General features: G+C 38.4%; 1 protein-coding gene across 1 annotated transcript; it reads left to right on the forward strand.

The window, feature by feature from the left end:
* Window positions 1-412: 412 nt before the first annotated feature.
* On the forward strand, window positions 413-18,121 carry CD44 (CD44 molecule (Indian blood group); the record flags this gene model as incomplete). Its single annotated transcript, XM_039730981.1, has 9 exons — window positions 413-758; window positions 2,598-2,774; window positions 4,327-4,482; window positions 5,633-5,791; window positions 7,016-7,249; window positions 8,122-8,307; window positions 11,242-11,364; window positions 12,598-12,676; window positions 14,700-18,121. Coding segments are annotated over 9 exons (1,677 nt in total), but the record flags the coding sequence as incomplete, so codon positions are not given.
* Window positions 18,122-18,905: the final 784 nt, after the last annotated feature.

Below are 18,905 nucleotides of genomic sequence, written 5' to 3' on the forward strand. Positions count from 1 at the left end.
TTATGTTTCTTCCTATGCTTCGCATAGTTTTAGTGTTTATTTATCTTTGAGACTCTGCATTGGTAACTTGTGCCACAGGTGTACTGCATTCCATACCTTTGACAGCCTTGTGGTGTCTGCATGATCCATGGGTGAAAGTGTATTCAGTTTCTGGTCACAGTCTCTTGTATAAGTTCTGTTTTATCTTTTTAATTTTATTATAACTTTCTTGACTAATATTGGCTTCCTGGTGCTTGTCAAGGTACTCTCATTTTTTTGCTGACCACTGCTTTTCTGCTCAGTCATGGATATTCTAACATGGTACTTCTTGAGTACTTAGCAAGCATGTAAATGTGTATAGAGATATCTGCCATATTCCTTAGGTCCAGCATTATTCTTGAAACATGAGTTTAAATTTCTACAACTGCTCTAATGGTTTTACATTGCTTCTACTTTACATTATTCTTCTGCTGCTTGTTTTTCCCATTTTTCTTGGGAAACATTGCATGCAAAAGAAAAGAGCAACTGGTTTGATGTGAATGGATTTGATAAGAAGAGCAAAGAGAGTACAGCTAGGCTATGCAACTTCCATTTTCCATCACGTTTATGGCACACATGGACAGTAGATTTAGAGCATAGCATAGTCAGCATTGAATCCTCCATTGTCCCAACAGCTGTGGACTCACAACATGAAACACTTCTGGAAATCACCACACAAGACCACTGGAACCCCACCTTTACAGATGAAGAGGAGCAGTATCCTAGCTCTGCTAGCAAGGGTAAAGCAATCAAGCATTTCAGATAACACTCAGATTTCTGATATAATTCAGTGAAGTTTGACACTCAGGGTGCAGCTGTTTGTAATTCCCACACTGTTAGCCTCAGTTCATCAGTTCAGTGTAATACCTTTACATTATTTGTACTAGAGCCCTCAAAGGTGGCATCTATAACATTCATCTCTCATTTCAAGTCTATCTTACGTATCTAAAGTTCATTTCTTGCCACTTCTCTTCGCATTTCTGGTATATTATAATTTTCACTGCCAGTAGTGTGCAATAATACAGAGCAGACTGTAACTTTTGGTGAGAAAAAAATTCCCTTTTTCCATTTCAAAAGTTCTATTGTAAAATCTGAAGACAAAAGACAAAAAAGGGAGCTATACATAAATTGTCCTACAAAGGATAATATATTATCTTCAGATAAACTGGAGGTGAACATTTTGCTATCAGTGTCAGTGTTGTAACTTTTGGTGAGAAAAAAAAATTCCCTTTTTCCATTTCAAAAATTCTATTGTAAAATCTGAAAACAAAAGACAAAAAAGGGAGCTAGTGTTTCCCATACATAAATTGTCCTACAAAGGATAATATATTATCTTCAGATAAACTGGAGGTGAACATTTTGCTATCAGTGTCAGTGCCAGTAGCCAACTGAGATACCAAAATGTTCAGTTCTGTAGGCAAAAGCTACAGAGTGCATTCTCAAGCTATTTTCTGTGTCTTTCTGGTTCTGAGATTGTTTTGAACAGCAGAAGTTTATGCAGTTGGCATTAGAACAGATTCTGTAATCACACAGAAATGGTTTTTGTGATAACTTTCTTTTAGTGGTGAAGTATTGTTAGATCAGTTCTATTCGTACATTGATTATTATTACCTCCTTTTTTTTTTTTTTTTGTAAGACAATGTATATGTATTCGGTTTAATTTAAAAATAATGAACTACATTTGCATGAGCCCTGTCTTTACGAATATTTCATTGCCTGAATGTGACGATAAATACTCCTGCAGTTTCTCTCTTCTTGGGAAATAGCACAGTTTCTCTCTCTGGTAACTTATGACATATATGACACATCCAGCTCATTCTTTGCATGCTCTGGTTAAGGACCTTAGCTTTACTTTTACATACCACTCATGGAAATGTTTGATACTTAAGGCATGTATATTTCCAGCTGAGTTCTTAAGCTTATCTTAGGTTTATTGATGTATCTTTTCCAAATCTTCTTTAGAACATCTCTTATGGTGGTGGTACTTCAGCTGATTTCTGACTGCATCTTCTGCTGTGTAAACAACAGCAAGTTAAAGAGTAAGCAGTGAGTTAATTGCCTTGGTAAGAGCTTTAATTATTATTGAGTTCAAAATAAGTATGCTTCTCTACTTATATGAACCTGCTTATTTAACTCATCCAATCTCAGAAGAAATTACCATTTCCTTAGGGCAAGCTTTGTAATTATGCAATTGAGATAACACAAAAGAAAAGGTTCATCAGTGTTTTACTTTAAAAACACAGAATACAAACAAACTCAACAATTAAGTTTGTATTAATAAATATGAAATAGAGATGCAAGCTGTTGTTTCTATGAGCTCTTCTGGTTCTTGGATATCTCTTATCTCCCACTGGTCATTGGGATTCTTTCTAGTGTACTTAAATCTTCTGCTGCTCCTGGTGATAGAGTTTCCAAAGGACTTCTGTTTTCTTTCATCTTTCATTTCACGTGAAATGCAATAAAAAGAAAAAGCTAAAACACAAAAGCCAAGCAGTCTTGTTATGTAGACCATGATGATAAGGAAAATATGATGATGTAAAGTATTTTGGTCCTTATTGATTCAATCACAATCTTACCAGCACTAGTTACAAGTGAAAATGAAAAGCATCAAGGACCAACCGAACATCCACTATTACACAGCCTTCATTCTGGAAGGATCAGTCAAGACCAAAATCCTGCAAATACCACTGGCAGTATTGAACAACACGAATTTACTACTGCAGGTGAAAATTATTTTGGAAAGGAAACTTCTACAGGTAATATTGCAGGTCACATTTTAGTAAATTTTCAGGATTTTCTAAAGATGTAGTTTTAGGATGTTTTACTAACATTTTTGTATTCTGATGCCAAAACACAGGTTCTATGAAAAAATCTTAGCAATTTTGATGTTATATTATTATTTTTTAAATTAGTCCATTCTTCAGACTTTTCCTGGATGTTTCTCTTCTATTTGCATTGCATGTCAAGACCTTTAGTAGGTTAATTCCTTAACTGTCTCCTACGTTTTGTGTTGTGTGTCATGCAGTCACAAGCTTTCAACAAGCTGTCTGCCAGGGTTTGTCTGCAGGAAACAGAGAAGGCTTAAATGGAAAAACAATAATGTGTGCTGCATTTTTTACTTTTTTGGCAACTGTGTTCACTCCCCTGTTGCAAGCCAGTTTTGGCCCTGGGATTTTTTTTTCCAGTTTTTGTTAATGACAGTTATATCTAAAAAAAATTATCTAAAATGTCTGCTGATCCCACTTTTGATCTATAGCAAGATAGCAAGGGAAACAAAGGAAGGAAACAAAGCTTAATGTAGAATAAGAGAAAGGCTTCTTTCTTTCATTGGTTGAATCAATTGAAGCATAAAAGTTCAAATTATACTGTAAAGGTGGTAACTGAAAATTGATATATTTTAATTTCTGCTCCTGTGAGCATACCAAACTTACAAGTTTATGACAGATGTGCTGTACTGAGCACTGCCAACAGTGAATGCAGTCTTCATCTGCTCTTGTGGATTATCAAATACAGGTCTCTGATAATCTGTTATACTACATTACTGTAGGAATACATAATGGCCTAATTGCAGTTAAAATTGTAACACACTGTGGCGAATTTCTTGAGCTTCCCCCCCCGTTATTGGATTGAGGGGGTTAAGGTTTAATGCTTTTTACACAATTTGGGTACTCTTTTTCTGTGGTTGAGTAATAAAATCTACAGGCTGGTTGACATGGATGGTGTTTTTCTAAATAACTACAAGATCAGATATTCTCCAGCTATATGCTCTTATTTATTGTGTGCCCCATTCACAAATCTGAACCATGACCTAGCATTACCCTTTGCCACACCTCTTTGTTTCCCTGGAGATGCTGCAACTAATGAAACAGAGAAACTTTGAGGAGAAGAAATTGGATATAGTCAATATACTCAAATTATGTATTTAAAGTCTTACTGATGGGTCATATCCTTGCAGTTATTTATGTCTGAAGTTTTTGTTTTCTGCATCAGCGAATTTTGGTTTAATATTCAACCTTACAAAATCGACAGCAAGATTCAGATAAATACTTTGGAAAAACAGTAAGACACCTTGATTCTGAAAAGCATATGCTCAGTTTGAGGAAGGATTTGGTCCTACTGATGACAGGAGGCAGCTTTTCCAAATATAAACCGGGATGAGAAGGAAATCTACTTTACTTCTCTTTGCCATTAAATGTAGTAGGCATGTGAGCAAGACCTGTCATAGAGACAAGAACTGAAGAGGAGAATAATGTGAGAAATGGATCTTTGTATACTGAATTCATAATTGCTTCACCATCATCATAACAGCTATGGTCCCCGTCCATGGGGCCAAACAGAACGACTCAGTGCGAGACCCATTGGTGTACCCAGGCTGGGATGAGGATTATGCCACACATCCTGCTGTAACAGATAGAGTTACTCCTTCCAGAGAGAGCAATCATGAAAGAGAGTCTTCCACTACAGGTACTAGTAATAATGTCTCTTATGTATGTTGCATCACTTCTGTCTCTCACATGGCCTCTCCTGGAAATATATTGAATGAACTTGTAGACAGGAGTAGTTACTGATCTCTTAAAAGAATCTCATAAACTGTAGAGTGATTAATTTTCTCTGTGCCCTGTCTGGATGGTGGTGAAACAGAAGATTTCAATTTTAGCTCCATACAAAACATTTGTTCTTTACTTGCCAACACACCTTATAGGGCTTTTCATTCCTTAGTGAAGCATGGCTGTGAAATTGATTTCAGCTCATTACCTAAATTATATTATTTGGTGCTGCCAGACTGTCTTTATCATGAGGTCAAATCCATAGTTATGCATATTTGTACCTCAAGAGGTTAATCCATTCTCCAGGTGAATATTCACCTAGAGAGTGTTCTTTTCATAGACTTCATTGAAGTATTTATCCCTCTGGTTCATTCATAGAATGATGAGAGGCAGGGATCTGTAAAACTGGTATGACACAGCATCGTGATGCATTCTCGTATAACACAGTATTTTTAACATCAAATAGTGTTCTAAAAACATGGTGTGATCTCTTCTTCTGGAGGTCTGTCCTCTCCATCTGCCACTGGAATCTGTATATTTTGCCAACATCTTGTTCCAACATGCTGAGCTTAAATGTGGAACTTAAGGGTCTCTCAGAAGCCAGTGACAGTGTGGAGGAAGAAGCAGAGGCCTTCACATCTTCTTGACTGTCATTGTTTCAATATTGATACCTGCAATGTGAAACACACTGTAAGAGCAAGTGACAGTGCCAAGGAAGCTGAGACTCTGTAGCTAGCCTGGGACGCAGGTCAGGGAATTCTTCTGACTGCTGCCTCTGTGTCTTTCCCTGGCTCCACTGCCCTTGGGAATCCTTTTAATTGAGTAAAAAAAGGTGGACAAGAACAGCATATGGATATGTCTTACCAGAACTGTGAGAGAGCGGTGATGGTGTACACAAGGTCTCCCTTCTCTGCCCTTTTTGTGGAGAGAAAAGTGTAACAGTGCTTTAAGGGGAATAGGAGGCTCGGATGGGATGGTAATGGGAAGGCCACAGCAGCACACACATGGAATACACAGCTATTAAATAACCTGTGTTTAAATCATCTGTTATTAAACCATCATAGCAGCTGTTGCCTCTCCTGATGGTGCCCACCACAAAGAGCCAACTCAACCACTTCTGCCTGGGGATTATGAAGCAGAAGTGAGCACTGAAGGCATCACGAATCCCACAGATGCCCCTGGGGATGAAGTTCTCCACAGGACCACAGGCACTATGATCAAAGCTGGTAATGACTCTCCTCCGATGGGTTGCAGTGAAAATAATGGATTGTACTCATTTCTCATGTCTGGTGTGAAATGAGACATTATTTCTTCTGAAACCAACTTCTTTCCTTGTCTTTCTCATCTTCAAAGTGTGCATTCTTGTTGTGAAATTGCAGTGCAAATGTTTTTATGATTTTGTTGCGTGTGAATATCCCAACAAGAAATGTGAATATCCCAACAAGAATTCTTGTCTGTGTGCCCTGTTTCTTATGTATCTTATGTCTCATTACTCTGCTTAGGTGTATTTTTAACTGAGAAAGCAGTTGCTTTTTGGAGGTGGCTGGTAGTGTAAATGCTTGTTTATCGTGCCTGGTCGTTCCTGGTATTAATATTTCAACATATTCTCTTAATACTGTAAAATTTGAAATAATTTATTGGAGTTTGTTCATGTGGGTCTGCAAGGTTCTAACTTAAATTCCCAAACTCTGCATGTTATCCATTTAAAATTATCCTCATTCAAAATACTGCTTTTTTATAAGATTTTTTTTTTAATCATACTGTAGTTGTTTGGAACTTGCATCTTTTCTTCCTGCATTTTCTAAAAAAGACATTCTAAGGAAAAATTAGCTGTTAACCTTTTGAGTTTCTTCCTCAAAATCCATTTTTATCTGGATTATTTAATCCTCAACATTTAGGATTTGACGAAGACATATGAAAAATACAAATTGTGTGCATTATAAATACAGTTTTAGATTAAAAAGTTCATGTTCTCTATCATCTGCTCATGTTTTCTAAATATGAATGAGATTCTGTAAAGTTTCCCAGTTCACTGTTTTCAAGCTTTATGAGGTTTGACAGGTCAGTTGCAAATATGAAAACTCAAGTATGATTTTGCATTTTTTTCAGATGTTATTAATTAAATAACTTTAATTTGATTCCTCTGTAACAAAAGGAATTCTTATACTCATTCTGAAATAATATTGCTGTTTTCTCATTTCTAAACAGTGTTCACTAGGTATTTTATGCTGCATTGTGAATATTAGTGTAGGAAGAGACAAGCCAAAAAGAGAGTCTTATGCAGAGAATATTCTTTGCTTGAGGCTTTGTTTCATTTTGTTTTGTTTTTCTTCTAGTCTACATAGGCAAATAAATTAAAAGGGTAGTGTTTACTAAAAATAAAGAGGGAGTAATATGTAAGGTGCACTTTTAAAATATTTTCGAAGTTAACTTGGCCATCATCACAACAGTCACAGCCTCCACTGACATTCTGGCACCAGAAGATATAACCCAGGAAGCATGGGCACCTCACCTTGTGGTAACAGCTGCTTCCTCTCCTGGTGGTGCCCACCACAAAGAGCCAACTCAAACACCTCTGCCTTCGGATGATGAGCCAGGACAGGGCACTGAGGGCATCACGAATCCCACGGATACGCCCAGAGATGGAGTCCTCCACAGGACCACAGACAGTGTGACCAAAGCTGGTAATGCCTCTCCTCTGATGGGTACCAGTGAGAATAATGGATCATTCTCATTTCTCATGTCTGGTGTGAAATGAGACATTATCTCTGCTGAAGATTACTTCTTTCACTATCTTTCTCATCCTGGGGATCTTCATTCTTAGTGTGGACTTGCAGTGAAAAATCTGTCGTAGGATCTCTGAACAAGGCATAAGGGACTCTTTGCTGGTGCACTTGGTGGTTTCTGACCTTTGCTGAAGCATGTTTTTGGGTGATCTCCCAAATGTTCTGCGAAACATGCACTTCGGTGATTCTGAATCCCCAGCCTCGTCTTCCTTTCTTGTGCATCAGTGGGATCAGACTGGATATGCTTTGGCACCGTGGCTGCTGTGGTGGAGGTGCTCTGGCAGGTTAATCAGACGACTTGGTCCTGCAACTCAGCAGCAGCACCATCACTGGGCAGTGGTGGCCCAGTGGTGAGGGCAGTGCGTTCATAGAAGAATTGCATCCCTTAAATTCTGCCATCAGTTTCTTCTCTTCCCCTGTGTATTGCCAGGCAAGACTGACAGAGGTGAGGCTGCTCACTCCTGAGTTACAGGGTCAGGTTGTTGCTGCTAAAATCTCTTCTTCTAAAGGTCTCCCCTTTCCATCTCTCACTGGGATCTGTATATGTTGCCAGCATCTTGCTCCAACATGCGGAGCGTAGATGTGGAGCTTAAGGGTCTCTCAGAAGCCAGTGACAGTGTGGAAGAAGGAGGAAAGGCCTTCATGTCTTCTCCCCTCCTTCTGTGCTTTGCATGAAGAAGGTGAAGGTGCTTTCTGGCTTGCTGCAGCCCAGGAAATAATGTGGGTGGTGGTTTTTGTGAGTGCTCCTGATCATGCCACCATTATGGCAGTCATAGAATCCATGGATGATGCTGACCAAGACAAAGCAACCAAGGAGCCACTGACACCTGGCACTGCCCCTGGAAGGGAAGGTGAACCAGCAAACACCACAGATGGTTTCCATGTCCATGGGATACCTGGAGTTTTTTCAGACATTGAGGACCGTTTTATTCCCTTGCAGACTCCTCTTACTACCAGTAAGAACAATGAATTATAACAATTTTCATTTCTCCATCAGCAAGTTGTTATTGTGGACAATGGCTATTGTTCAAAAATGTATACTAAGCATAACTGTAAATGGTTGTCATATTATGATTTCCATTTTGGGTTTTGTTATTGGTTTTAACCTGCTGATAAGATGTCATGAATGGTATCACTTTCTAGTAAAAGCATTAGCTGAAGGCTGAAAATATGTTTTGCAAATAAGCTTTTCTTATATTCTGTTATCAGCATGTGGTAACACAACCATTGAAATGAGGAAGTGCAAACTTTCTGCTCATGCCCATACATTTGTGATAGCATTTGTTTCTTTCTTTTTTTGCTGGGCACAAATGACACCTATGTAACTCTTAACTATCTGTCACGTTTTCCCCATTTGTGACCTTCTAAAGTAGCTGAATAGGTACAAAAGGTGGCACCATTTTTTTCCCTAGTTATATATGCTGTTGGAATCTTTCCAGTGATTAATTGTAGGTGTTACTGGGCTGTAACTGACATTACATTTGTGAACAGCCTTGTTTTTCAACGGGTTATTCTTCTGATGAAGTTAGTGCAGTTAACAGTGTTTGCCTATTATACTACTTACAGCTTTGGGGTTTTTTAATGTGTGATCAAGTGCTAATAATATGGGAAATGAAGGGACTTTTCCTTATTCCCAAATGTAGTTTCCATACAAGTAACCATGCTAGCAGTAAGGGTCTTTTTCCCAATTCAGCTAATCCAAACGCTGTTTTCATGCACTTTCTTGGAAGTTAGTGGAACCATTCCAGAGCATAATTTTGCCAATGCTCTGTGGACATTCATTGCTTATAAACAAGATTATGTACCTATATTTTTACAGCATTGTACAAAAAACACTTGAAAGCTAATTATTTTAATAATTCATTAATATTAATTAATATATTGTGAGGTAGATCTTGGGCTAATTATTTTTCAAGAATTTTGTATAGACCAGTAAATTCAACTCCAACAAAATTGCCTGGTTGTAGTATTTTGACATAGGCATAGCACTATAAATGCAAAATATGTATTTCTCAGAATTTTATTGGAAAGCTAAATCTGTTTTAAATAATGTCTTCCTACTAAAACTAATTTTTTTAATTTCACAGACCCTATTCACTTAATTAATTTAAACTGCCTTCTTAATTTTATGTGCAGACATACACTATGAAAAAATGTTTGCTACCTTTCTGTTTTGAGCACGTAAAACCTGTGAGAACTGGTTTGAATCTTTTTCAGCGGGAATATCCTTCTCTGTGGGAATATTGTCAGTACCCTGGCAAAAGGCTCAGAAGGCCATTTTCTCAAAACTCTTCCTCTTTTCATTTACCTTCTCTTGGTGTGTTTTAAGAAGACAGTTTACAGGAATTACTAAGACCAATACCATTGTCATCAAAAATCTTATTCATTCATTTATAATGTTGCCCAGTATAGGTGAAATGGAATGGAAAAGATTCATGAATGTATTGTTAATGGCCTTCTTTGATTAAATGAATGGTTTGATGCACTGTACCACTTTTTTTCACTTGCTTTTTTTCTACAGCAATGTTTAAGCTGTGGTCAGACCACACTAAGTGTCCAAGTGTCCACAGAATCACAAGTCAGTCCACTGAAGGGACACAAAAAATAAGTGTCCATTAAAAAAAAAAAATCTGGTATGTTACCAAAATAAAATGTAGAAGGCTTTTGAGGTTCCCTCCCTACCATTTGCAAGCACCTCCCCAGAGCCAGAACTGCAGGGAACGTGGCTGACCCTTGCTGCTGCTTCTCAGTGCTCAGGAGAGCAGCAAATGTAGCAGGTTTCTAAGCACACAAATTTTAATAAATGTCTGAATGCCTTTCTAAGGGGTTTTGTGGAGGAAAAGCTCAAAAATCTGCTGAGACGTAGTGTAGAAAAGTTAGTAGGTCCCTCTTGGTCAGCTTTCTTTGCTGCTGGATCAAGACTCTTCATTGCTGAATTTGTGCTCTGTCCTTTGTTATGAGATAGCACCAAACAACACACCAGTCAATAAGTTTCTTGTTAATAAAAAGAATAAAAACATCTGGAAAATTCATGAGCTGCTTGCTGGCTATGCTTCACAGAGGGAATAAAACATGCTTCTCAGTTTTGCATTTGCCAGCTGTTACTAGGAAATGAGATCAGAAATACTGGACAGAAATTAGTTATAATGTGCGTTAAAGAAAAAGAACTTTACAGCTGATTAGAGTTAGTGTTTAATTTCTTAGAGTCTGAAAGAATTCAGAGAGGTGGAGATCTGTAATATATTTTTTATAGTGATATTAAAGCAGCAGTCCCAAATGAAATTACTGTATCTATAGTCTGCTTATAATTTTAGACTTGGGATACTCTTATAGTAATAGCATGGGCCAGGAATGTAATTGCCTAAAAGTTTAAGCAGTACAGCCAGTTTAGAAAATAGAAGAGACTGATTTAAGATCTAATACCATCTTGGAACCAAATTACACAACTTATTAAAAAGGACAACAGGATCCACATCTAAGTTTGCAGAAAACACTTTTTTCTATTAGGGAAAGAATACTTTTAATTTTTAGAGTCCCACTCTAGCTGCCAAAGTCACAAGCTTTCAGAGAACTATTGTTCAATTTTATGACATCATTAGAGTTTTAGGTGTTCAGTTTTATCCTGTGTCAGAATAGAATTGAAGCATATGAGGGAGACAAGAGGGGAAAGCCACGAATTTTGCTTCTCAAAATACTAAAGCTAGCCATAGTTCAGATGAGTGTCATGCTTATAGTCTATGTGATAGTTTTCAGTATAAACACTCATTAATTTCTCAGCATGGGATTTCCAGAGTATGATTTTTACATTGTTTAAGTTGCAGTCTTCCTACGTTGCTGTTAAATATCCCCCAAGCATATTTGGCCTAATGGATGGGGTTTTTGTTCTTTAGGCTCTACCTCTAGTGTATATGGTAACCAAGGACCACACAAGGGACATTTTGAATCCACGACTTCCCCTGGAGAGACTGCCACAACAAAAATAGATTCACAACCAAGGTCGGCCCGTGTACCAGGTGGGTTTTTGAAGTCAAATATTTTAAAAATCTAAGGACAGAATTCTCTTCATATGACCTGAAGTAAGAGATGAAAATGAAGGTCAAATGCAGTTGTTCAGACTTTGTTCTGAATCAGATAATATTCAGCATTTCAAAAGTAGTCTGAAAGATGGAGCATATAATTTTTCAGCAATATTGAGATGAGAGAAACCATGAATTTGGGGAATGGGATTAAGATTCAATGAACTTTTATAAACTGAAATTAAATCAAGCAAAACTTGGTAAAGTTATATGCATAGTATCATATCCATGAGAATGTTCAGCTGAGAAAAGCTCTCCAGAAGAGAGCGTGCAGACTAAAACAGAACAAAAAGAAGCCAACACCATGATACAGCTGCAAAAGAATGCAAATATATTCTGGGACTTATTAGTGGTAAAGTCATTTTGAAACAGAGAAAGTAATTATCCCACTGTACTTAGGCCTAGCAAGTCCAGAGCTGAAAATCTGTGTTCAGTTCAAGGCATTGCATTAGTCATATGGGGAAAAAAATGGAGAAGAGCACACAGAAAATTTTGGGAAGGTAACCTTTGACACACCTTTTGAAGAACTCATCATTTGCAGGGAAAACTGAAGGCACATATAAGAGCATACTACTAAAAGAATGCCTATCAGTTTTTCACCATGGAGTACTAATAATTAACTAATTGGAAGAGATAATTTGTTGCAATTAAATGTATGAGTCTTGTTAAATAAGGAACAGTTGTTTCAAACAAAGAAAATACAGGACATAGCTCTTGGGAGAGGACCCCATCTGTAATGGTAGCAGAGCTATAATGGTAGTAGAGAGTAGGCTGCTGGGAAGGTTGTGACACCCCTGCTTTACTAAAAATGTGCTAAAACTCATGCTTGCTTCTGTGCCTGAGATTGTAGGTGTGTCATGATAAGCCTTTTCTTTTGCCATTGGAGTAAATCAGTGACACAGTTCTTCACCTATGCTCACCAAAATGCTTGCAGGTGACAACAGTGACGGGCCATTTAATCTGAGCTGGCCTGTGTATAGCTGAATGATGAAAATGTGTTTGATTTGCACTGAAAGACTTTGTATGCCAAACAAACATTCATGGAAGCTAGAAAAAGAGTGTGACGGCTTGTAGGAAGTAGAAGAGATGGTGTTTCTGCAGTTCTGTGAAATGGCAAAACCACACGAGATGCATTCTCACGCTCTTGCCCTCCCTCATCTGTCCCTACAGACTGGCTGATCATCGTGGCTGCTCTCGTGGTGCTTGCACTGATCCTGGCAGTGTGCATTGCTGTCAACAGTCGCAGGAGGTAAGGCCACCCCTTTACATTTCCAAAACACACTGTCTTACTTTTCTCTTCCTTGAGAGTCTCCAAAGCTTTCTCAGAGTGGAGTAGCAAAGCACAGGAAAGAGCATCTTCTGCAAAGCTCTGTGGCTTGTGGTGTGGGGACCCAGGTCACCGTGTCCTGCACAGGTCACACATCAGCCTTCACGCTCACCTGGAACCACTCACATGGAGTCAGCAGCTACAGGAACTGTTTAGTCTGTCAAAAGGAAACCAACTGTGTATAGATCACAGAAAATTGATTACCCTCTGTCTATTAGTTATTAATGGGAAAATCGTGTTCACAGAGAGTGGAAGTTGTGAGGTGAACACAGACAGTGACAACCACAGGATGAGCAGGAATACTCCTCCCCCACTAAAGCGTTGTCTGTGTGCAGTGTGAAGGGCTGTCTTAGACCATCACAGCGATGCTGGGAAAACCTGCTACTCTGTTTCTTCTGAACAAGAGCCAGTGTCACAGCTGGCAGTCACAAGCATATACGCTAACATTGCTCTCAGAGCTCTCAGCAGCTTTATGTAGCTCCATTTTACAGATGAGAAGGCTGAGGAGTGAAAAGTAATGCAGTGATCTGTGCAAAGTTGTCTGGGAAATTGGAAAAACCCTCACCTAAAGGATAGGCTATAATATCCTTACATCTTTCTTTTCTCTGGGGCCTGTTCTGAGGTTACTTCCCAACTGTCTTCAACAGCTTTTTGCTACTTGAATGTTAAAATCGATCTTTTTAACCGAGTAACTATTTGCTACTTGAGTGTTGGATTTTAATTCCTTTTTCATAAGAATGACCATATAATATGTGGAGATTTTTGTGCAGGAAGCAGTGAGCACATTTTTTCCTAGTCTGTTGGTTGCAGAGCACTCTGAGCTGCTCTTTAAAGAGGCTTTGGAGCTCCACAGCTCCTTGCTGGCGTCTTCTGGCATTTTATGGCTGCAGAGCAGGAAATCATTCCCAAGGGTGTGTGTAGCATTAGCAGAGTGAACTGAGCTACTTCAGATAAAATAACCCTCATCTATGAGTCAGTAGGCATGAAAAAAAAATTCCAGTTTAGAAGCATATTAGTAAAATTGAACAGCCAAATCAGTCCTTCAGGAATAAATATGCTTCATTTAAGAAAGGACTTAAAAGTCCAACTTCATATTGTCCCTCTTAGGCATGCTGGGCTCTGCATATTCGCTTTACACAAGGCTGTTTGAGGACAACTAGGGTGTCCTGCACTGTGTAGCCAGGCAGTCATCTAAACAGTAAATCTGACAGCTATAAGCAGTGCTTTTTTTACTACACTGAAGGATACCCAGCCCATGATAACCAGTGTGCATCAGCTTTGGACTGGTGACTCTTTAAAAGATTGTGTGTGTGCGTGTGTTTTAATTCAGAGCTGCATATAATTCTTATGGGCAGCCCTGCAGTGAGTGTAACTTGGAAAGCACAGTACTTCTTTCCTACCTGAACATCCCAAGGAGCTCTGCTGCAGATGGCAGAAAGAATAGTTCTCCATATTTCCTTAATGTTGGTTGGCTTCTAAGCTTGACATGCTAATACAAAGGAAAAAACAGTTGTCTTATTTAATGAGGTTGATCCAGATTTTCTGCTTGCTTAAGAGTTTGTGCATTTTCAAAGCTGTGGTCCCAAGCCTGGATTTTGAAGATGTCCTCATAGATTCCAAGATTCATAAATGTGGATAAATCCAACTGATAGAAAAATATTTCTAGCCTTCAGTAATGAATGTTATTGCTATATGTAGTAACAGTAAATATAAATTAGATAAGTGAGCTCCTGATAAATTTTATGCATATAGTGGTGGATGCTTTCAAAAATAAAATATGCAATACGGAGAAACTTTAGCCTTTGTATGGTATAAGTCTGCACTGGCAGACATAAGTTTGATTTCCAGTCACCTTTTCCTAAATATTGACCTTCAGTTTTTTGTTTGTTTTGTTTGCTTTTTTTTTAGACTCTGTTTATAATATTTTATTTTTATGTCTTTCTAGATGTGGGCAGAAGAAAAAGCTAGTGATTAACAATGGCAAAGGGGCAGTGGAGGACAGGAAGACAAGTGAATTAAATGGAGATATCAGCAAATCACAAGAAATGGTGCACTTGGTTCATAAAGGACAGTCAAATGACGGAACACAAGCATGTGATGAATTCCTGACTGTTAATGAAACACAAAATCATCACGAGTTTGACATGAAGACTGGAGTGTAATGGTACCACACTGCCAAGCAGATCAGGGCTGGGGAAACCAAAATCGTGTGGAACTTGAACAGGAATTCACAGATGCACTGTGCTACTGATGTCTTTTGAACATAAGCATGAGTTCTATTTCCTTTTAATCACTTTGCAATGACACCTGAGTTTAAAAATTGACATGTGCTTTCTGAAGTACACCCCCAAGAGTTGTGTCATGCTTTCAGTTCCCAGTCCCTTCACAGAGGACTCTCACTGTGTCCTGGATGTTAGGAGGCAAGTTTGCATCATTATTCCCCAGATGGAAGGTCTTCACTGTGTGAAGCTAAAGAAGTGTCCAGTCACTCCATCTTACAGATATTTAAAGTCTTAAACATGCCATGGTACAGAAATAAGTGAGGAAAAATGTCAAGAGTAAAAAAATCAAGTTTAAACCCAAAAGGCATCTTCTACAATGTCTGCAACAGCAGAATCCTTCAGAAATGCCTTCCAGCCAGGAATAGCAGTGGGTACATTCAGAATCTGCCAGTATAAACAAAAAGTGACATTTTATAATTATGTGTGGCTTGGTCTGCAACGAGGGAAGCCCAGAAGGACAAAATTTATTTATCTCTATTTTTAAATATCTATGGACATACAGCAAGTCTTCTCAGGAGGGGTAAAAAAGGCATGAAAACATGAGCTGAAACATAATAAACTTCTTTATTATCCTAGCAACCTGTACAATTATCCTTCTGTTTTTGAGGTGTTCATTGCTCTTCTCCCCACCTCATTCATTGGTCCAAGTTTGTGCATGTTTTTAATGAGCCTGTTAGTTAAGATGGTGAATAAAACAAAATGACCCCAGCTCTATCACATATGCACAAATCAAGTAATTGAGATCACTAGGGAAGCTGACAGTATTTTATTCCTGAAAATAGGTCTCTATATTCTGCTCCATTTTACTGAGGAGATGCTGAGCCTATTAAATATTTTTCCCCTATAACTATTATATTATACGAGATTGCTGATATTTTAAAAGTTGCTTTTCTATGATCTCGCTCATTTCTTCTGAATTCTATTTCATCTACATTTTTTCCATCAGCTTTTTAAAAACACCAGAAAGAAACATTGCTTGCTTTTTGGTACCAGAAATTCAATTTCAACAGAAAAGATCAAAGCAAATGAAAGGAAACTCTTCCCAGCCATGTAATATAGTAGAGTAGCTGAGCTGCATTGTTACATGCTTTTGTTATGTCCTTTTGTGTCTGTTATGTAAAGTATTTGTATTAAGCTATGATGCTGTGCATTATATTGATATGAATTGTCAGGAAAACAATTATTTACTACCAGTGGTCTGTGCCATTTTTAAGAAAGCTTATTGGAATGGAGGGAGAATTGTAACTTCTAATTGGACTCCCGCCAGGAAATGCAGGGAAAAATGTTGTTCTGTGTCAGCTGTGGGATGTGGATGGTCTGTAGCAGGGTTATTCAGGAGTTCTGTTCACTGACCACAGCCCCTGTCTTTGAAACTGTTCTGCTAAAGTATGTTACATTATATTCTCCATCTGGAGCAGTTTGGAGGATGAATATTCAGCTGGCTAAATACTGACTTTAGCTAGCACTGATCTTTACTGGAACATAAAGCACAAGACTGTTGATTATATTTCTGAGTCACAGCCCTCCAGCAGTTTCCCATGTGCTTCATGGAAATGCTCAAGTGCCCTGGTATCTGCTGGCAGATCTCCTCAGGGCAATTTACACCTGGGCAAAAAGTCCCAAGACAAGGTGATGTTTTAAAATACACACCGGGTGTTTTCTGACTTTATGCACATCAGATATTTCATCTGTGAACAGTAAAGTTCACAGATTAAATATCTGACCTGCATACAAGTGATTCTTGTTTAATGTTTTTAGCACAATTTTCTATTTGTCATTAGAAATCAAAATTATATGTTGAAGGCTGTGCTTGAACTGGTGTTAGGTACTCATTCCACTAAGTATGGAGATCCAGGGTAAGAATTATTCCTGTCTTTAAATCCTAACTGAACATGGGTCTCAGTGAGAAGGACATATTTCACTGTCTTGGAGGCTAAACTTCTCTTTTAAAAACCAAAAAAATCTGTGGCACATTAATCTCCCTATTCAGATGCTGAATGAAGAAATCCATAAACTTCTTCATAATTTATCTTAAAGTCAGTAGCTGTAAAAGCACAGGCAACACTGGTTGGGTTCTCTGTATATTTTAAAATGGGAGATTCTCAAGAGGCAATGCCATTATTTTATATATGCTGATTCTTTTTTGATTACGTCCTGTCACTTATGTGTAATTGTTTCATTATAGTTTCAAAACTAGACGGCCATTTCATATGTATAATACAGTACATATTTTTATTAATCATGCTTTTATTATGAGGGGTTGTTTGTTGTGTGTATGTATTTTTATATATAGAGCACTTGATATATTTGCATATTTATTTAACAGATTAATCAGAATTAAAGAAATGCCATCTCTAAATTGTAACTAGAAATAGTATTGCTAAAAACACATCGGACTTTAAAACAAGCTTCCAAAATAAACCTGATTCCACACTGAGGATGAAATGTAAGTCCAGCTGTTAGTGGGAGAGAAGTCTTCAGCTGGATAGTTGAGTGCTGTGATCATTTTTTCTGCAAACTCCAAGCCAGGCTGAGGTGGATGCTGTGTGACCTTGGCTGCTCTGCTGGCCTCCCATAGGCTCCACAGATGCTCTGGGAGTTAGTGATGAGCTCAGCTTTGCCCCCGAAACAGACACAGCTACAACAACTTGGTTCCATTTAAGATGAACCCAGTAAGATCTTGACAACCATTCCTGGCTCACTTAACCAACATTTGAAGAGTGCAGCACCCAACAAGACCCAGCCCTTCCTGCTGGGCGCTGACAGACAAATCAGCTGTGACTGACAAATCTCACTGTCTCTTGGTCTACCCTTGTTTGGTGCCTAAGAAGAATGAGGATCTCTCCTAAAAATGCTAAGGAGCCTGTCTGCAAAGACAGAAACTTTGTCTAAAAAGCTTCAAATAAATGTGATCCAGACCAGTGGAATACTGTCTAAAGCAGCAAGCATATTTAAAAGAGTCTCTGTATGTTTTATGGGAATGTAATATTTTCATGAAGCAATGCAGGCTGATTGTTTCATCTGTATTTTCTTGAAGTTCTGAAAAGGAATATATGATTAAAGCAGAGAAAGAATGTGCAGCTGTCATGTCTGCCTTTCTGGATGTCAAACCCTTTCCACAGTACCACTTCCAAAATGGTACTTTTGCAGTTTTTCATATGATAGGGATGTTTTTTGTGTGTCCCTTGTCAACAACAACAGCTTCTGTACTAATTAGTTTGAAGCATTTTGCCTGGAATATTTTTAGGAGACAATTGCCAAGTGTCTCTTTAGAGACACCATATCATTCTGGTTAGGGCTGGTCCTAATTATTCTTTCTGTAGATGAAGGAAATAAATCCTCTGACAACTGTATTCTGCCTCCACATAAAAAGATGCCAGGATATTTTGTAAGTCAGCAGTTAATGGGTTTATTTTAAGCTATATTAGGCCATTAGACAGTAATTATTTCTTAAGCTTTATTAAACAGTTCAAGGATCTAATGCCACTGAGTCTCTGCAAGAGCTCTGATTAATAAAATACCAGCCCTTTTGGTAACCACAAGTTCTGACTACTTCTCTGTGGAGGGGAAAAGGACCAAAGGTGGCAGGAAAAAGGCTGTTCCTTGGGGTGAGGTTCCAGCTGTGTGGGAGTGGGTGACAAAATTCCTGTTCCTTAAGGGTGGAAAAAATTGTGCAAAGGTGTTTTGGGCATGAACCTGGGGGGTTCAGGACAGAGGGAGAGCACAATTTCTGGGAAAGGATGTAAAGGGAGAGCGAAATATCTGTACTGCAACTGGGAAAGTACCTTCAACACCCCCAGCAGTGTGGCACTCGAATGTTTCACAACTCTGAGTAGGAAAAAAGAGCCTTTTCCTGTGAACCTCCCCCA

The sequence above is a fragment of the Passer montanus genome, unplaced genomic scaffold (genome assembly GCF_014805655.1).
Source record: "Passer montanus isolate IOZ18808 unplaced genomic scaffold, ASM1480565v1 scaffold75, whole genome shotgun sequence".
In the NCBI taxonomy this organism is placed as follows: Eukaryota; Metazoa; Chordata; class Aves; order Passeriformes; family Passeridae; genus Passer; species Passer montanus.